Here is a 20729-nt window from a genome sequence, read left to right as displayed (position 1 = left end):
CAAAGCCACACATTTACCATTAGCTGAATTCTGTCTCTGTCTCTTCTCAAATTGATTTCCAATTACTCTCTTACAACAAAGCTCAGAGCACAAGAAAGACCTTATTTACATTTTAGAACATGCTCAAATGAGACACCTCAGATGTTTACCTATTATATTCACTAAGGAAATCACTAAAAAGAGATTGCAGGAGATAACACGGGTTTACAGCAGAAATATTGGCCTAAGTACAACCATAATATCAGGCAGTATTTTAATAAACAGCTAAGCCATCACACAAAGAAAACAAGACTATCTTATCTGGAATATTAAGTAATTGACTGGTTCACTAACGACTGTAGCATAACAACTTACATTACATTAGCTGCCAAGGAACACTACATTTATTCAGGAAAATACATGCTGTGATAACAGCCACTGTGAAAAGCTGGTATAAACCCAAAGTTTATTGCTGTATTTCTATGACCGTTTAACTGACATTATAACCTATGCTGTTGTTTTAGACCCATAGTATTACAATATTTATTCCTTATAATTAGAGCTTCAAACTCAGTCAGCATCAGTTTTCACAATCCTTCAGAACTAGTAATAGCTATTCTGACTGTACTACTAGTTCACATTTTAAAATATTTCTTGGTTCTGTCAAAGTAATTTTCTACAGCAGTGCACTAGCAATGCTAAGAATATTTAGTACAGTATTAAAACATCTTATTTAATATTATGGGGCCTGGGTGTCCCCAAACAACATACCAGCGAATCAAACTCAGTGCATATAAAACTGTCTCATAAAAAGGCATTAAGAAAGCAAAGAACAGATAATTACAATTCTGCAATGGGGAATCTTTTCTTAAAAAACGTCTATACTTAATACAAAGAATAGGAGATGTGTGTTAATTGTACCCTGTCTTCTAGTAATTAATACACTAGTGAATACTACAACAACTGTACTGTCAGTTTGTTTAGCCAAACAACTAGTTTCTTTTTATAAATTATTGTTAGTATTTAGGTTTGGTCTTTAAAATACTGCTGTTACAGCAGGAAGTTCACGTCTCTGTAGTCAAGACTGTTAGCATTTCAACAATGTAAACCAATTCCTTCAAATGTTATTGCTTAACTCTGACCTTTTCACCAATACCTAGACACAAAACTATTTCTCCACCTGAGTCTTCTGGGACAACACCAATGAAATTATTTAGTCTTTTATTGTTGTCTGTTGAAAAAGCAAGAATTCAGAGGTTGCATCCAAAAGAACAAATAATTTCTTAGGAATTTGTTTCCAGTAACATCCACTAACTAACCAGATATTGAACTCTGACTCTACCTTCAAGGGGAGAGGGAGCTTTGGAGCTACTAGAAGACAGACCTAGACTGAATTGTCATCATCCTCATCCCTTTCCCTGGCTTCCTCTTCCAGGTCTACTTTATTCATCCTGGCAACCACTAGTGTGCTCTCCTCTAACTGGTACGCTAATGGCTGCTCGGGCTCTGAAAATGTTCCCAGTTGCCTCTGTTGCTTTCATTCTTAAGCAGGCCTGAAGTTCATAGTGCAGACTGGGCATGCGTTTTCTAAAAAACACATTACAAGTCATGTTGGTCAGGCAGGTCTAGAAAACCATTCTAAAAATGCGAGAAAAAAGCATTCAGCAGAGCTCTTCCCATCGCCGCAGCTTATGGAACTGCAGTCAATTAAAGCACACTGTGAGAAGACAAAAATTCTTTGCAGACACTGAGGATTGAGTAGACACTCTCTACAGCTGATCCTGCCCCAGTCACACATAAAGCAAGAACAAGGAGGAGGGAGCACCCTTCTTCAGCAGAAAAAGAAAAGCTCTAGCTTTGGCTGGAGCTTCTCCACACTATGCACAGTCTGATTGCTAAGAGCTAGCTGAAAAGCAAAATGTATTCCCCTCTGCTGTGAAGGGATATTTATAGATGCCACTATAGCAGGGGTTAAATAAAAAGCGAGAGAGGCAGGAGATGGCTCATTCTGAGATATTCCAGAAATAGACGAAAGCACAATATGTGTTAAGAGAACATGAATGTACACAGAAGCCCAGGATAAAATACCAACACGAAACAAACATAATTCAATTCATATATACTCTGTAGAGTCTTAAACTCCTTTCACCTTTTCTCAGTTTGATTAAAGGGTCAGATTTCGGAAAGCAAAAAATACACAAAATAACTAGAAATTTTACTTAAATCCCTAAACACCTGTCATAGTTTCGATCAAGAAGGGTCTTACCTTTCTCTGATAAATGGCAATCCAATCTGTAGTTGCAAACCACTTGTGATTCTTTATGTCATTTACACCATTCTTGAGATTTCCATATCGTTTGGTCAAATCTACCTGGAGTAAATTTCTTAGAAGATCCTTTAGGTCTGAACTGAAGTGTGACGGGAACCTTACCTAAAATTATACATCCACAACATTAAAAAAAAATACACTGATTTCATCCTTCCCCCTGAAGTAAAACAACGTTCACAGAAAAGGAAACACTGGAGCCATTTTCTATTCTTCCTCTAAAATGTAGTAGGAATGCATGAAAAGAGAGATGACTATTGTGGCACATGTATTCCTGTTTCACAGAGCCTTTATCAATAGCACTCCCTTGTGCATCTACCCTTTTCTGAACTGAAAGTTTCTGGATCTGCTTGAGTTGGGGGAAAATATTAACTTCTTGAAATAATTATATAAAAGCTAAATTTAACTTGGTGTCTCACCAACACAACATCATCTCAAGGCATTCTCAACTGTTTTCTAGGAACAAAATTTTATACTCTATTATATATATACACACATGCATGCGCACACTGGAGATCCAGTATAGCATAGCATATATATAGCATGTAAGTTTATAGATATGCTCTGAAATAACTGAACATTCAGTAGTCATATACAAAAATTCAATCTGGAACTTTATGCTGTACTGTAATCCATTTCTGATAACTAAATGCACCAACATCAGAAGCCTTACGTAAATAATACAGCACTATTTGAAGACAGAACACAAGTGACTTCTCAATACAATTCATTCAAACCTGGCTGAGAAATATTTGAAGAAGATTCATGGGATGTAATCACATAGGGCTTCACTACCAAAAGACCTACTGACACCATTTGAGAGAAGAAAGGGGAAAAGAATAGGCAGAAAGCTGTATTTGTTGTGCCCACAGTCTCAGCATTTGACACTCCCTATCGTCAGCTGATCAATTATGACATAAATGCAGAACACAGAGTTATTTAACATAAAAACAAGCTGTGAAATCAAGAGGTCTGATAAGCAAGGACACTGCTTCAGTTTACCTGTCAGTATGGCTCTACTGTACTACCTGAGAAAATCAAAGGTTTTAATGAATGTAATACCTAGACAGCTGAGAAGTAAGGAAATATTAGTCCTCTACTTAAAAAAATGGAGTTAAGTGCCTGAGGTAGATTAAGTGAAAGACTTAAGCTTATAAAGGAAACATACTGGTAGCTGAGAACTGAATGTTAAAGTTTCCAGAGTTTAATTCCAGTACTGTTTCTACAACCATTCATCATGGAATCCGTAAAAATGGTAGAGGATTAACAGTACAAATGTCGAGCAAATTAGATATAACTGCAAAAAATGCCCAAGATTTCTAGTTCAGAAGATAAGTATTTCTTTAAAAGTATATCTTCATAAACAAATTCCCATATATTCATGGCAGCAGCTGAAGGGTCACAGTATTACAGCCTTTCAAAGAGCAACCACTTTCTTGATTTCAATAAGGTCCTAGACAGGAATGTGTCTCACTGCAGCGTACTGCAGGGCCTGCTGAGGCACCTCCCTTGATTAGAACTACAGAACGACCTGAGATGCTGCACAGCATGTGCTTATGTAGGGTCAAGGAAGAGAAGAACCATTAGCAAATCAAATGAGCACAAAGAAACATTAAGAGACAACACTGGCCAGCAGGAGAAACAACAGAATGATCGCATTTTTGTGCTGACACACTAAGATATTAATGAAAAATAAATGGAAAAAGTTGGAAACACTTTTTAAAAATTTTATATAACAATGAAAGCTGAACAGAACATGAGACGTCTTGAACTACAGGACTGCAGTAGTAAAGAAACCTACTACGAATTATAGAAACTCTTTAGGGCTTCTCAAAAGCCACAAAAATATTTCTAGAAAAGACAACAGCAAACTAAGCACACAGCTAAATAGTTGTAAATAGTCATTGGATTGTTTTTATCCAAGCATCAAAGGATGTAATACCACAATGTCTATAAATTTTGTAAGTTGCATTTTAAGTTTGAAAGCAGGGAACAAATTTTTAGAACTTTGATTTTTAATATTACTGTTACAATGTCTGTACTTAAGAATTAGACATTACAAATTTTTCTCATATTCTGTCCAAATTGCTCGCTATCTAGTAGCCCGTAAAATCTGCATCCACTCCACACAAAAAACGTGTTACAGAAATCATAGAATGAGTTGGAAGGGACCTGTAAAGGTCACCTAGTCCAACCTCCCTGCAGTGAGCAGGGACATCTTCAACCACATCAGGTTGCTCAGAGCCCCATCCAACCTGGCCTTGAATGTTTCCAGGAATCAGACATTGACCACCTCTCTGGGCAACCTGTGCCAGTGTTTCACCACCCTCATTGTGAAAAATTTCCTCCTTAAATCCAGTCTGAATCTATCCTCTCTTAGTTTAAAGCCATTACCACTTATCTTCTTGCAATAGGCCCTGCAAAGACAGACAACTGCATCTGAGAAAATACACAGAGCCTTCACTCACCTTGCCAGACACAATCTTCTCATAAATTTGAATGGGCTGATCTGCAAAGAACGGGGGATATCCAGCTGCCATTTCATAGATTAACACTCCTAACGCCCACCAATCCACTGCCTTGTTGTAGCCCTAGATAAAATGAGAAATACCACTGTTAGTATCATTTCCAACACAGTTTGAGACTTTCAGGATAGATCTATGGAATACAAAGAAAGCAAACGCAGTATTGCTTGCTTAATACAGAACTTCCAACCTAGTTCAAACCAAACTGAAGTTCACAGATTCCAACAGTAATATACGTAAAACCTAATATGGCGATGACAGTGAAACAGTAATGAAAGCGAAACATTTTGCAAACATTCCTGCGTCGAGTCAGTTGTTTTCACTCTGATGTGACATGACACCCTAAGTCACAGAAATGGGCACTATTTATTTATTCAAAGTGAAAATAATCTTGTTACAGAACGACTGAAACTTCTTTGAAATCTCAGGGAAATTTCATTAAATATAACAGTATGTCCTGTATTCTATACCATCATCTTTTTGCTTGATTATCTGCATTTGAGAATTCATTTTCATATTTAGTAAACTAGCTACAAGAGTACCAGAGTTTAGTTAATTAGCTATTATAGAGTCATTTGTGAGCTGATCTTCAAAGCCTGAGCATAAAATCATCAGTAAATTCTCTTTCACGTTAAAAAAGACAGAAAACCCCACCAACCCCATCAATTCTGTGTGTGTTCTCTGAGATCTTTTACAAAGCTCAGGGCTAAGACTCAATCTTTCCTGAAACATCTACCATGGAGAAATTGTAGTAGACGCACTGTGATTTCTTCTGCTGCTTTAGCTGCACAGGGGCAAAAAACCCTTTAAGCAACAAACATTTTCTGCCCAAATAAAAGTATTTTTGTTTTACTTTTAAAGACCTGCAAAGGGTATTTAATTAAACCACATATTAAACACATAATTTAACATTATGCATTACAGTTGTTTATATCGTAAGCAGTTCCATAAACTATAAGAATATTTTTCCTTTGCAAAACATGAAGGGCTACAGCTGAATGGCTCTATGATAAATAATATTTCTTCTGCGTTCCAACACCTAGTGCAAATACTAAACACAAACTGATCAATGGTAAGCTTAGACTGCACATACTTTATGTGTAAAGGGTTTGTCATGTTGGATTTCATGCTAAGTGCCTTAAACCTGAAACACTCTGCAACTAGTTACTTAATGACTACTGATTCATCCAACATGTGGTTCTTGTCACCTCCGGAGCTCCTGTTCTAGTCTGTTAACACTTCAGAATGTAATCACTCAGATCCGCTGTTCTGATAAGGATGCTAGTCAAATAACCTAAATAGAGATTCTTTAAATCCCTTTTTCCCCTCACAAGTTACGTGGCAAGCATGAAAGTTCTGTACAGTTATGTGAAAATTCCTGCTCTGGAGTAAGTTTTAGTATTAAAAAAATACTTGCAATGCAACGATTGCCTTTTGTGTAATTCACAGAGCTGACTAGTCAATATTTGATTTTTGGAAGTATCAGCAGTTGTTTATCCCTCCGAATTTACTAATTGGGTGATAAGTTTTAACTGCGTCAAATGCTGAATAACAAGACAAAGTACCTTGCTGAGAATTATTTCAGGTGCCAGGTATTCTGGAGTCCCACATAACGTCCAAGTTCTTCCTTTTACTCTTTTCGCAAAGCCAAAGTCCGTGACCTGTCATCAGAAGAAATAAATTGACTGTAAGTGCATTTCCACAAAGACATTTACATTTAAGTACCTTTGAAGTATTTTGGAAAGCTATTTCATACAGAGGAAAAATTTGTTTCTCTAATCACATAGTATCTATATATAGTCAGATCTAGCTTTAGTAGCCAGTCCTTCCAATACTTGTAATTCAGACAGATAGAAGATTTCTCATGATAAAATTAATAACTAACAGAAAATACATATTTTCCCCCTGACACAAGCTTCTATTTATACTTTAAAAAATCAGCAGGAACTATGGCTTACTAATCTTCCACATGTATGCAATTACATTTATAATTTTTCTTATACTTTTCACATCAGACTGTTTATACTGCTGAAAGTTTAAAGAACGTGAATATGAACAAGATATTTATCTTTTCCTTTAGCTAACAAATAAATAAATCACAAAAAGGGTCAAGGTATCTGCCAGTCTTGTAAATTTAGAATTTTGTTGCAGAAGTGTACTAAAGGTTATACGTAAAATTAGTGTGGGAATAAGACATAACAGAGCTCTTCCAGTAAGTTCTGATTCTGAGTATCTTTGAAAGCATCACCAGAGTCAATCTTATTTATTTGAGGACTGAGGGGGAAATGCAGCATTAACTGTATTCACAGATGCCAAGTTCTTGACCATTACAAATTCTTCATTCCACTTGTCACGTTTTCTGCAGCAAGTTTTCAGAACTCTGTATGTGGTATCACCCTCTCTGTGATTTTTCCTGGACCGTATTGTGGAATACATACAGAAGCCAGGGAGTTACGTGTGAAATTCTGGGATCAGTTTCATGCCATCAAGTCTATGCTTGTTTGGGCATCCGTTTCTTTTGTCTCCTCCTCCTTGGTATCATTTTCAACCCTTTCTCTGAGAAAACATACTGTACCACAATGGCAATTATTGCTGACTATACAATAACCTGCGCTGATGTTGCTGATACACTAGTGTCATAATTAGAAAAGCCAAACTCCAAGCTATCAAGGCAGCTTTTGCTTCATTTTTGGTAGAAACAGCAGCAATCTCAGCTGGAACTGAACGGAGAGGGTGACGTGCTGACTAGACAGACCTGCTTCAGTCAGCAAATAATTGTTTCTGTGTTTGCAAATGCCCATCAGTCTACGTAACAAGAATGGACTGCAGACATGGGACAAACGGTAATGGCTTTAAAATTAAAAAAGAAAGCGAACAGAGCTTTGAAACAAAATTTAGCTGGAGCTGCAGTATTAATATATGAACACAACTCCCCCCCCTCTCTGCTCAGAAGCAGAAAGGAACCAACCTCATACGGGAAGAGTGACTGCGGGACCCATTATCATTCGCAGTTTGCCCACCATCACAAAAACACGCTGTTGCATACAGAGAGTCACCAATTCTGGGGTAAGCCGTTCCTAGCTTTACATTAGTGGTGCTCCCCAACCACATTAATAGAACTTGTATTTCTCTTCTCCCTACAGTGTTATTTTATTCTCCATGCAACATTAGTTATAAACAACATTATATGTTAAACATACAAACAACAATATGAATCCTTTCTACTTCTCTCAAACACTTTTATTATGTACTTCCCTGTTAGATTCTGCTACAGCAAAAGGTGACACAATGTGGAAAGAAGAGCTTCTGCAGTTTAAGGACTGCAAAGCACTGCAGAGTGCTTGTTGCTGTACACCACCTTCCCATTTGACATTCAGATCAAAACCATAAGAGCTAAAAGGAAGACGAGGAGGTGCCATGAGAGGCCATTGTAAAACCAAAGTCACCATTTGCAGCACTGAAATTCTAATCTGATCTCAATTCAGCTCTTACTCCAGATGTGCTGAGGTTAGGCCTCTCCAAGCGTGGGATTCATCTGACTGAAATTAAGTACTACAGTATCAGTGTTGATATCTAAGCCGGTTATCCTAAACTACTTCTACAGACAACGCAGAGAACCAGACATCTTGGGGCGCCTTTCGTCTTGTTCTAGGGCAGACGTATAAAACAGGGCAGCTGAACAGAGCCATGTAATCACCTACTTCTCACCACATACCCCAAGGGAAACCTTGACAGCTTGCTCAACTGCAGACAGCTCCATTGTGCATACTTAATTTGTCAGAGGAAGTACAATGCAATGATTTTAACCATGAATAAACAGTAGGGCATTTTAACACTCCCTGAATACATGCTAACATGCCAACCAGCTTCAGACCATTTATTCTAAAGACATTTGTCAGAATTATCTAACCCTACACTGTAAGAAAAGACTCCACTCCCTAAATATATGAAGAATATCATACCTGGATGTATCCTTGCTGATCAATTAAAAGATTTTCAGGCTTTAGATCTCTGTAGATGAGGTCTAATGAATGGAGGTACTCAAATGTTAGCACTATCTGAGCTGCATAAAACCGTGCATGTGGTTCACTGTGAAGAATTAAAAGAATATTAAGTACCCCAATGCTATGCTAAGATACCGAAACAACCATGTAACTGCCAGGGACAGACAAATTAAGTATCTTTTAACTGGTTCTTCTACTGTGTAAAAAGAAAAAAACAAAGCAAACAGCAAACATTTTAGAATTGATACACTCATTCCCTAGACTGAATTTATGTCTTACAGCTAAAATACATATGCAAATCAAGATTAACGCATCCCACAATACAGAGCTTACTCTTTAAATTTTACTTCTGAGAACTATTATCAATTTTGGTGACAATATGCATAGGAATTCCTAGATTCTGTTGTGCATAGGTAATGCAGGCATTTGTGATCTAACTGAAAAATAAGAAATAATGACAAGTTTTTCATTGCCTGACTAGTTTAAGTCCACTGAAAGAGGGGTAAATTAAATGCACTTACCCCTTCAGAATTTTTTTTTTCAATACTAACAAATTTTACAAAACCCTCATCTCAAATTAGCAACATAAGCCTTTTTAAAGGAATAGTATCATTAACACTCTTACCTGAACCTTCCGATTCTTCTTAGATGTGAAAACATTTCACCACCAGGGACATACTCCATTACCATGTATAAATTAGAATTGTCCTAAGGAAGTAAGTAAACACACACAAATACATATTAGGCATGCTATAATCTCTGTAATTCCTACATACAGTATATTTTACTAAAGAATGAAAATTAAAGATTGTAGCCATCCAATGAACTTCACAAATATAAAGCAACACAGGTAGAAATTCTCAAAAAAGTGCAGATACACGTGACAAAAGGAGCACCATATATCTCAGAAAATCCATTTTAAAGTAAATTTGAATAAAGACAATTAGTAAGTCCCTGACACAGAATGGTGTATAAGTGACCTGAAGGAAAACAGGATAGAATCATAGAATAGTTTGGGTTGGAAGGACCTGTAGAGGTCACCTAGTCCAACCCCCCTGCAGTGAGCAGGGACATCTTCAACCACATCAGGTTGCTCAGAGCCCCGTCCAACCTGGCCTTGAATGTTTCCAGGAATCAGGCATTGACCACCTCTCTGGGCAACCTGTGCCAGTGTTCCACCACCCTCATCGTATAAAGTTTCTTCCTTATATCCAGCCTAAATCTACCCTCCCTTTGTGTAAAATAATTTCCCCTTGTCCTATCACAACAGGCCCTGCAAAAAAGTTTGTCCCCATCTTTTTTATAAGCCCCCTTTAAGTACTGAGAGGCCGCAACAAGATCTCCCCGCAGCCTTCTCTTCTCCAGGCTGAACAGCCCCAGCTCTCTCAGCCTGTCCTTGTAGCAGAAGTGCTCCAGCCCTCGGATCATTTTTGTATCCCCTTTGTGGATACGATGCCTACTGCAAGACAAGACCTCACACTCTTAAGATTTCAGAATTGACAGCCTGAGGTATTCTCAGCTCCCACAGCCCTTGTCTCAAACCTCAAAACTGTAAAGATTAAGGTAGAACATGTTTGTTCATTTTAAATGGTATTAAAAAAGAAGAAAAAAAAAAAGTATATATAGAGGACACATATCACTGTATGTTATGAAAATACTCAATTTCTTTACAGACTGACTAGCACACATTGTCATGAAAATAGAAGCTAACCTCAAAGTCCATCCCTTCATGGTTAAGACTGTCATTAAGACCTGCCTCAGGTATAAATCTCAAGCAAAAAAATCTGCAGAACAATTACAAATTTTCCATTCCTTTTATCAGTACAGAAATACATCCTTCGGTTTCTCTCAAAGACAGAACGATGCCTAAAGAGCACCCTGCTGTACAAAGGCCAGTTTCCCTCCAAAATAAGGGAAATCTGAGTTTAATTTATTTCTTATTTATTTGGAGATATCTGTTCAATTGTCACCTGATGAATCAGTGTGTGTGCAAGTGTGCACAGAAGTGCAGGAAGTCCTGCTCAAAACCCAGCAACAGTGCCAAGTTAAGCATCTCTGAAAACAAAAATACTTAAACTATTATACTGAAAAAGTGCTTTAACATCTAAAGCTTGAGCACGCACTTCCTTGAAACCCAAACAACTACTTTCAAGATAATGATTACCTTAAAAGAATACTCCAGTTTTACAAGGAAAGGAAAGTTCACTGCTTGTAATATTCTCTTCTCATTCAGTGTATGTTCTATTTGCTTCAGTTTGACAACCTAGGAAAAAAAAAAAACAATCTTCATTTTAAGTATGACATTTTATAGCTGTTGATAATTTTTGCAGTGTACAACAATTCATTGAAAGCAAGCTGTAACTTTACAGATAACAAAAACCCTTATGGATTACTAGTAAAATTACAGTGCTCAGAACGGATTAAGAAGTCTAACGACATTTTAAAGAGTAATACTTCTGCAATACAGTTTGCTGATAACTCTGGAAATAGCGTTTCTTACTACATACTGAGTATAGGAATCAGTAAGGAAAACATCTCTTTACATTTTCTTAAGAATTCTTTGCATTTATAATGGAGATACCTCTGCAGCAATATGACAGTTCAATAAAATCCATTTGATCCTTTGACCCTTTGCTACAAAAGGCAGGAAATTGTGTCAGACACATTTAATTACGGATTTTGTTACGTGCGAACAGGAGGAGACTGACTTATTTTATATAGCTCACACGTTAGTGAGAAGACTAAGGAGAACACGAATTAAAAATTTCCATTCTTATAAACAATAGTTGCTTCTGCCAGGCTTTTCCATGGGTTTTGCTTTTCTGCTTAGCAAATCATTTAGCAAAAGTATTAAAAAAATTAAATGCTACCTTCTTGGAATCCTTTATAATGTTAAGCTGCTAACACGGCAGCAAGTGGTAGATCTCTGATTGTTGGTCTTTCTCAGTAATTAACAAGTGGTTTCCTTGTGTTAAACCCCGACACTGCATAATCGGTTCTCTCCATTTTACTTAATCCCTATTGCACAATTTATCTATATCTCATTTTGAGAATGGCACGATTTCCAAGTCAAGTCGTGCGTGTCACGCTCCCCCCCATGAACATTTTACATGTTCAGAAATACAATCAAACTGCTATAAATAACAGATAAGCAAGATATTCCAACCCTGACTGAAAATGTGTTTAACTTTTAGATGCAAAAGGTAGTACCTATAAAAAAACCCCACACTACTGTTTTGAAATAAATGTCATACAAAAGAAATAGCGAGTTAAAAAAATTAAATGTCTTTTGAATCACAGATCTTCAGGGAACAAATAAAAATTTTGCTCAAATCAGCTCATTTGTGGGAAGTGTCCCCTTCATCCCTAAAAGGTGATGTTACTGGAAATAACTTGGCCATCAAAGTAAGCAAGCTAAAGTTTTAGTTTGGTACTGTGGAGCGTTCAGCTGCAATGCTAGACAAGGCTTCACTACCATTCGTGCATCTTTTGCTGGTTAGATGTCGGAGGGGGATGGCAGCAACACCAAAGGCTGAAGCTGCTGTTCAACACTTCCTAGTATCAAACCAGAGCCTCACAGAACACAGCTTTGCTCACATTAAACTCAAGCTCAGGGTGCGTCCAGTGACAGCTTCTTGTAGATCAAACGATACCTGGTAACGGCAGGTTCTCCAACAGCTTGTTTGTGTCTGAGCTTTTCTTAACAATATTTTTTTTCCAAAAGCAATTACGTAATGAAACTAGCCAAGTAATGTTATGTTTCAGCCTTCCTAAATCACGGCAGACAAATATAGGAGTAACAACCATAAACACAAAACTACTGGCTACATCAACATCTATTACATTTTTTCTTTCCCACATCCTGATGAATCAAGCATAAGATTGGGTAAAAAAGGGTCACACAATATGCTTTCTATTGTTTAAAGTAAAATGTAAATGAAAAATCACAGGCAGCCTGCACATTGTCTAATTTCAGACATCTGTATGTCTTCTATAATACACAAAGCAACAGAAATGTGTTCTCACTACACCATCTCCTATTTTTTGATCAATTAATAGAAGTTACTAATATAACACTAATATATTTCTAACAGGGTTAAAAAAAAAAAAAAAAAAAAAAAACAGTTGAATATCTGAAATTTGGCGATGGGCTCTCCGTGCAGCAGCGGGACACTCATCACACCCTGGGCTGGAGCAACACAGCCCTCAGGATGCCCCCAGCCATACTGAAGCAACGATGAGGTCAATTTCCACGCAGGTGGAAATGGTCTGGTCTGTCTTTCAGCTGTACTATGTTGGAATGTCTTTTTAATTTAACTGGATATTTTTTTAAAATAAAAGTTAGAAACCATTGTTACAGGAGAATGCTGAAGTTGGAAATTGAGCTCTTCCAATAATGCCAGAACTGACACTAAAAGGTAAGTTTACTTTAGTTTCTTCTTGTCTGACCATTATAAAGCAGTCTTTAATTAAAACGACACATCATTCAAGATCCAGGACCCCAAATCACACGTAAAGAATACTGGAACTGCAACTCAGGGAAAATGGTTTGATTATGTCACTGCCATAGTTCCATTATATAAAATTACTCAGGAATGTAATAATGCTTAAGTGCAAGAGTCCACACTGAGACAGTGCTGACTTTCATTTTGTCAGTTGCTGATCATTAAGTTCTCTTTGCCATACTAATATTTTCTCAATATGATTTTTGTTATACAGCAGCAAAGTTATATATAGTGCCTTATAAACTAAGAAGAGCTCTTATACTGAGGACCTTAGAATCTACTAATCTAAATAATGTACTTCTGAAAAACTTGTCAAAACCATTAAAAACAAATTGTATTCATCAATTTCTTAAGAATACTTCTTGGCATGCTGGAATTGTAATTTATTTAAAATTTTAACTACCAAATGACACTGCTTGCTCAATCTGTGAGTAGTAAGCTGTTAAAAAACCTAGGTGGAGTAACAATATAAATTCAGACTACGGCACTAAAGTTTTCAACTTGGAAAAAGTCTATTGTGTGACAGCTGTTCTGAGACTACTGTTCTATCTATACAGCTACTATAGATGCAACAGGATTATTACGTAGCTATGCATACAATAAGTAATACCTCATGGGATCAAGAATGGAAAAGAAATTATTCCACAAAGGATTTGTTAAATTATGGTTCAGAAATGAACATTTTGAGCATTTCTGATCCAAAGAGTCTTCCAGAATTTTGAGCTACCCTGCAAAAGCATTTGTTAATTTAACTACACCACTATATTTTGCTTTCGCCAAAGAATATACAGGTCACCTTACAAAAGCTAAGCAAAGAATTTAACTGATAACATTTTATTAATGCCTTGGACACTACTTAGAGCCTCATTAGACAGCCATTAATATTATCGGCTGTTGTAAGAATTCTACACAATCCCAACAACCGAATCTGCTGGCTAAAAAAGAAAGTGAACTGTTTAAAGTATCACCAGTATTCAAGTCTGATAAGCAAAAGCACAGCAAGTGCCACAAAGTTTAGCCACCGTTCCCAGACCTTTGCCTCCAAACTCTTTTGTACCACAAAAACCGCTATAAACTACACCAACCTTCTGTTTGTCCAGTATCTTCATAGCATAATACTGTTCTGTGGCTTTATGTTTCACCATCATAACTCTCCCAAATGAGCCTGTTCCAAGCGTTTTTTGCCTCTCAAAATCATCTAGGCCAGCAGTATTCTGCACGTACAAGGATATAATGACATTGTTTACAATTTAATACCCAAAGACAATTTTAACTGTATGAGTTGAATTCATTTATGCAAGAAAATTGAGTAAAATTATATTTATCAAAGACAACTATAGCCAACTATACTGTTGTTATAACCTCACGCCTGTCAAATTTTAACAAGAGATTTTGCATTGCAATCTTTAAACAGAAAAAGACTTAACTGAACTGTATCAACATTTCTACAATTTGTCCATACAGATCACACATACTTATTAAGAAATGTTTAGCAGTAAACAGATCATGAATTTCACATGCAGATAAATAATCCTCTCATGCTTCACAAACAAGAATATTAGAACATGCAAAAAACCCCAAGCTCTAGAGACAGTTCTACATGAGAGTTGTCTGGAGAGGATATCACCCAGTAAATTCTCTCACATATTCACTACCATAGCATTTCAAATGCTGCTTTAAAAACAGCGACCTTTCCCCAAAACCCTTCAGTTCAACTTTTAAAAGATTTCTAACAAGCTCCTTAACCTGCCCCCAAGTCCCATGCAGTAGAGTTAATACCCTTAATACCATGGGGGAAATTATTAACCGGGTAAATTATAGATGTGCTAACACATAGTGTTATAAAAAGACAGCTAAAAACATGCCAATAGATTTGAGTCTTGTCATGCTGATGGTGAACATCATTCCGAGTAAAAGAAAGCTCATGTTCAATATGAGAATTTCATCAGCTCAAATCTGGAGAAGACCCAAGAGTCTTTGCTGATGAACTTCAATGACAAAACTGACATTAAAAATGGAAACTCCTTTAAAAATCACTTTCAACTTATTTCTGTTTTCTGTCCTGCTCACTACAGACTGATAACATACTGATAACATTATCAAAAAAATGCAATAAATAACTGAATGCTTAAATGACTGATACCTGAGGGGGGCTTTCCCATTTTCTTAAAAAGTCTTCTTTGGCTTTGGCTAGGAACTCTTTCACTGAAAACACAGACAAAAAAGTACATTTTCATTAATGTAATTCATCATGGATGTGATGGAGATGCTTCATTAACAAAATACGCAAACTTCATCATCAACTTCTTTCTTCAACTCATAATACGCTATTTTCGCCATGTATGAAAGCAAGCACCAATGCCTCTAGAAATTCTACAATATTTCCAGCTGATCTCTAAGCTTTCTGGAGTAACTACATCATTCTACACAAATTACTTTAACTACACCAGCTCTATTAACTCACTACACCGTATACGCAAGCAGGCTTTAAGGTGATGTAAGACATTAACTCAGCTGGGAAAAAACCACAAACACCTGACATTTATAAATAACCATTCCACAAAGATAGACTTCTTATCTATTTTTGTTAAGTAAAAGCTAAATTTTCTTTCAACTGATTGAGCGTAATGTCAATCTCATTGCTTTTTCCCCCCATCACCTTTATTTAAAGGCTGTTTGCAAGCTCACATACCAAATGGACAGCATTACTGCAAGCAAAGACATAGCACAGGGCTACAACAACACTGCACATCAGGCGTGCCCACAGTCAGAGAATATGAATTTTTAGTATTGATTTTCCATTGAAATTGAAGGAATTGAATGACAGCAAAATTCTGGATGACTCTTTAAAATGTGCACCAACATATTTTGTTCAGATCATCTCTCAGCTGTTCTATTTTTTGAATATCAATTATCAGCCAGATCAATGCAGATTACTTAATGTACAGTCATAAACGAGCGGTGTTTCAGACATTGCTGTGGTTCTGAAAGAGTCACAGCATCAAGAAGAAAATATTCTACTGTTTTTGTGTTCTCTGAATCATTTCACATAACACAAGATTAGTAACAATGGATTTTCTGTACTGTGACGTTCTGCCACGAGGAATTTCTAAAAATACTCAATGTGCCAAGATTATTCCAGCCAATATCTAGAAATATGTTTTAGCAACTGTATTTTACCTTCTGACGGTCAGGAAAAATTAGGTTTATAAAGGGTTGTAAACAATCATCTGATGAATCAGACCTTTTTCGTAGTTTTCTTTTCAAAGAATACTTGTGTCGCATAGGGAACTTCAAAAATTCTCTTATCACTCCTATTACTGGTACAGTTAACGGCAGCAGCAAAAACAATGGCAGCCCTGGAGAAGGCTTGTCATTGATTTTTTTTGTTTTCCTTTTTGCCCCCCTCTCAAGTATGCTGTGGGACTAAATTACCACAAAATAATCAAGGGAGGTTTATAGCTCACACCATCACGGGCTCTGATGGAGCAGCATCAATATAATGGAAATTTCAGAACTGTCCAAATTTCTGGCAGACCTCAAGGTTAGAAAAGCGTTTAAAGCACGATATCCACTCAGTGGTTTTATTTTGAGACAAGCAATATCAGTGAGGAGGAACATATTTATTACCCTAAATTTATGGTTATGTAGAGTAAGAGAAACATAGTTTATATCAAAGGAACTGTTTTAAATTGGCATTAAAACACACAGAGTTAAAAATATTTTAGTGGGTAATCAGTAAAATGTTTGACGTATTTATCCTGCATGGGGAAAGTATTCCCATTGTTTTTACATTATGCGCGTTACTTGTGTAATGACTTTTAATGATCCTAATTTGACAAAAGGACAGAACTTCCTGTGGCATGAAATAATTTCTCAAGACAAAAAAAGGGAAGCTAACAATATCCAAATTCACGTCTGAGGATCCTTCTTCCATTAGGCGAACAGAGGTAACTTGATACGAGTGATGACTACTGACAAAAGTTTTTAAAATATCAATTTAAGTCAAAGTAGCATGAATATTATTTTCTCTTAATGACAAGAAAGAAACATAAGATGATCATTAAGATTACCAAAAAAGGTGAGCCTTCAAACTTCAGTGGCTGTAGCTTAGAAATTAACGTTAACTCTAACACTTACATAGCACAACCAAAACATGAAATAATTGGTCTCATTTTTTTCATGTTATTACAGTACATATGTCTTAAACATGCCTCATGTTATCTCCATTGCTCATATAAATAAATATTTTAAGTTTCCACATATTTTGCATTGAAATATAATTATTCAGTATTTATAAAAATATACAGCGGCATTTACAGGCAGTCTTCTTTGTTCTGCTTACGGAATAAAGAATGCTCTTTATGAAAAAAAAAAATGTGCTCCAGCTGGAAATATTCAAATTGTGGAAGCATGAGAAAAATCTCTCATTTCCAGAAGATCAGATCTCTTTCAAAAAAAATTCTACCTTATTCTACTTTCACTCTCTTTTTTTGGAAAGCAGCATTGAACAAGTATTTTCAAAATAAAGCTACCTAGTAGCACTCATTTATCTTAAAGTCACTATCTTATAAAAATGATTTCATATTCTGTGGAGTGTTTTATTAGAATTACATTTTCTCCCTAATAAGAAAGTGGGTCAAATTGTACTGGTTCTCATTTTCCAAGGTCACCTGGGCTCTTACCCCACAACACAATTCAGCAGGTGATTTCAAACAGAATTTAGGCAACGTAAGTCCCTACACTGCAGTCACTTCTGAAAACAGGGCTCAGAATTTGAAATAGGATAGGTACTTTTGAAAATTGTATCTCAATCACAAAACGTTAGCTCTTGCTACAGGAGAACACATTTCATTTCTACTTCTCAAGCAAAGACTCAGAATTTAGGCCACACAGAAAGCAGTGGCCATTGGTATTACTGCGATGATGCAAACAAAAGGGTTTATCAGATGACGATTTAAAAGTTTTGCTCAAGTGCACATTTTTAGCCACTTTACATTGTTACAATGTTTGCTTTTCTAGTCTTTAAACTCTTCCTAGCATCTGTGACTTTGGGCACTAATGAAGGAATGAGCATACCAAAAGTCTCTACAGGTTCCCCAAGGGTTTGCAGGAACATTCACCCACACAGATGAGATGATCAAGAGAGGAAAGAAAGAGAAGAAAAAAAAAATTTTTATGCATTTCCACAACAAACACATAGAAAACACAAATACATTTCACCCTTTCCCCTCCCCACTCAAGCACAGACCCTGCAATAAACCAGCCCTTTCCCACACAGACAGAATGACTCATGCCAAATCACAGAATGTTTGAGCAAAGAAAAGAGGAAAAAAACCCCCAAGGCTGCTAAATACAGTATGAAAAAAAGATGATGCATCACAGAAATAAGCACAGCTTACAAAACTTCAGGAGATCAAGTTGGCATCTTTAATCATTAATCTATTCCAAGACACACACCTCCAAGGAACTGTTGCTAACAAAAGTGTATCTATCTTCATTGCAGCATGCTGGAGCACAATAAAACCTGTAACCGGGTGATCTTCCCACTACTTCACACTTTGTTCCAAAAGACAGCATGTGTGAATGGCATGGCATGTGGTGGATGGCACAGAAATGGCAAGCAGTCTCCAAAAAAAAACTCACAACCAAATTTCAGTCCCATTGCCCAACAGCAGCAACAAAACCCCTCGAGAAGCCCAAGCCGCGCAGCTGAAGCTGCTGTGTGCAAACCGGAATGCAACGGGAATCCTGCGCGGTCGCCATGCAAGCACGATTTCATTTTGTAAGAGTGTCAAAAAAAAAAAGAACCCAGGAAAGACATGTTGATGTGCAGGTTCCCCGTAAGCACTTCAGAGTAAGGATCGCTCCTTGGCTGAGCGAAGATGAGGATGCAAGGACTGTATGCAGCAGTGTAGACCAGCAAAAAGACCCTACTCAGACTGGTTTCACTGATACAGCAGAAGCTGGAGCAAAGGAGGGTGAAACGGAAGGAGGAAGAGCTGCTGCTCAAAAAAGGCAGGGGCTGGAAGGAGAGGGCAAAGCAGAAGTGACAGCACTGGCACAAGGACAGCCACAGCAGTGGTGGAAACAACTGGGTGCATCAGGACAGACACCAGCTGGAACTGGAGAGGATGCACAGGTAGTCCCGAGATTAGCTAAGCACAAACACACAGCGAAAACTCAGCTCTTCGTGACCAGCAAGAGCAATCGTTGGCAAGAAGCAAGTTTTATGCAATGCAGACACCCAAAGCCCGTGGTAGGAAACTGGGGAGTCGCAAAAGGGTAGTAAGAAAAGGTGTAATGGCCAAGGAGTTGCAACTGAAAGCAGGTTTGTAACTTCTGCCTGCTTCTGCTCAAACGCCGGTCAGAAGTGATACTACAGGTGCAGAGGTGCAGACACGCGTGGGGACAGCTTGTATCTCGTCCAGCTGCACCCCAGGCAGCGCGAGGCCGGGCCTGCGGAGAGCTGTGCTCAGAACCCAGGCAGCACGGCCACAAGCAGAATGCCTGCTGCAAGAGATTGCTGTAGGCAAGTGGAACTGAAGATCCAGAGCCTCCTAGGCAATACTGGCATACAGGGAGGTTTTTAAAAAAACAGAACAAAACAAAGAAACCCCATAAACCAAAACAACTCAAACAAATGAAAAAACCCTGCCACACACAAAATCAAAAAACCCCTGAATCCATGCCCAAAGAGCACGAGATTTGTTATCTAAGTGTATTCACACAATGCACAATATTTGTGTTTATCAATTAGCTTTCGTATAAAAAGTTAGCAAGCTTATAAAAAAGTGTTAACTAATGGTATGTATAGGAGTACAATGAAGAGTACTCTGGCCTAAAACAGTTTAAGAGTGAGTGAATCAGAGAAAAGCTCCTGAAAAAATGTAAAAGGTTTAAGAGCTCTCAGTTGCAGGAGTGCAAGGACAGCAGAGGGAAAGGGGTCACAGAGGGAGCAGTCCTGAAGAGTTACCGTGAATTACTTTGCCTTTCTCCCACCTCCCACATACACTGTATTTGCTATTCTCAAGCACATCTCCCACAAGAGCCAGCACGCCAGATTTTTTTTGGGAGGGGGGGAGAAAAGTATTTGGATAGGATTCACCGCAAGAAAGCAAGAACTAAACTGATTAAGACTAAACATTGGGCACCACTACAAACCCCCATCTGCTGTGCTAAATGACAATCTCTGCTTGGTATTTAAAATGCCCTTTATCAAAATACAATTCAATTTCTGTTCCAAAACTGTAATATAATCACTTGAAGTCTGAAATTAAGTGGGCTATTTAATTAAATCTCAAAATTTCATTTAATGGAAAAAAAAAGTATGAAGACATTCTGGTAAATATATGCGTATATTTCATTTTTATAAAAACAATATTTATAG

General features: G+C 37.3%; 1 protein-coding gene across 3 annotated transcripts in view; it reads right to left on the bottom strand.

Moving 5' to 3' along the window:
* Positions 1-20729, bottom strand: part of PRKACB (protein kinase cAMP-activated catalytic subunit beta) — a 73327-nt gene that overhangs the window by 4208 nt on the left and 48390 nt on the right. For all 3 annotated transcript variants that reach the window (XM_075424816.1, XM_009944905.2, XM_075424817.1), the window contains exons 2-9: positions 15483-15544; positions 14425-14553; positions 10999-11097; positions 9460-9542; positions 8793-8919; positions 6396-6491; positions 4774-4896; positions 2246-2410 (exon numbers count right to left, since the gene is read on the bottom strand). In XM_075424816.1, coding sequence (XP_075280931.1) covers positions 2246-2410; positions 4774-4896; positions 6396-6491; positions 8793-8919; positions 9460-9542; positions 10999-11097; positions 14425-14553; positions 15483-15544 — 884 coding nt within the window. The remainder of the gene's footprint in view (positions 1-2245; positions 2411-4773; positions 4897-6395; positions 6492-8792; positions 8920-9459; positions 9543-10998; positions 11098-14424; positions 14554-15482; positions 15545-20729) is intronic.

Source organism: Opisthocomus hoazin, chromosome 6 (assembly GCF_030867145.1).
Source record: "Opisthocomus hoazin isolate bOpiHoa1 chromosome 6, bOpiHoa1.hap1, whole genome shotgun sequence".
NCBI classification, from domain to species: Eukaryota; Metazoa; Chordata; class Aves; order Opisthocomiformes; family Opisthocomidae; genus Opisthocomus; species Opisthocomus hoazin.
The sequence above is the reverse complement of the archived record's forward strand: the minus strand, read 5'-3'. Positions and strand labels throughout refer to the sequence as shown.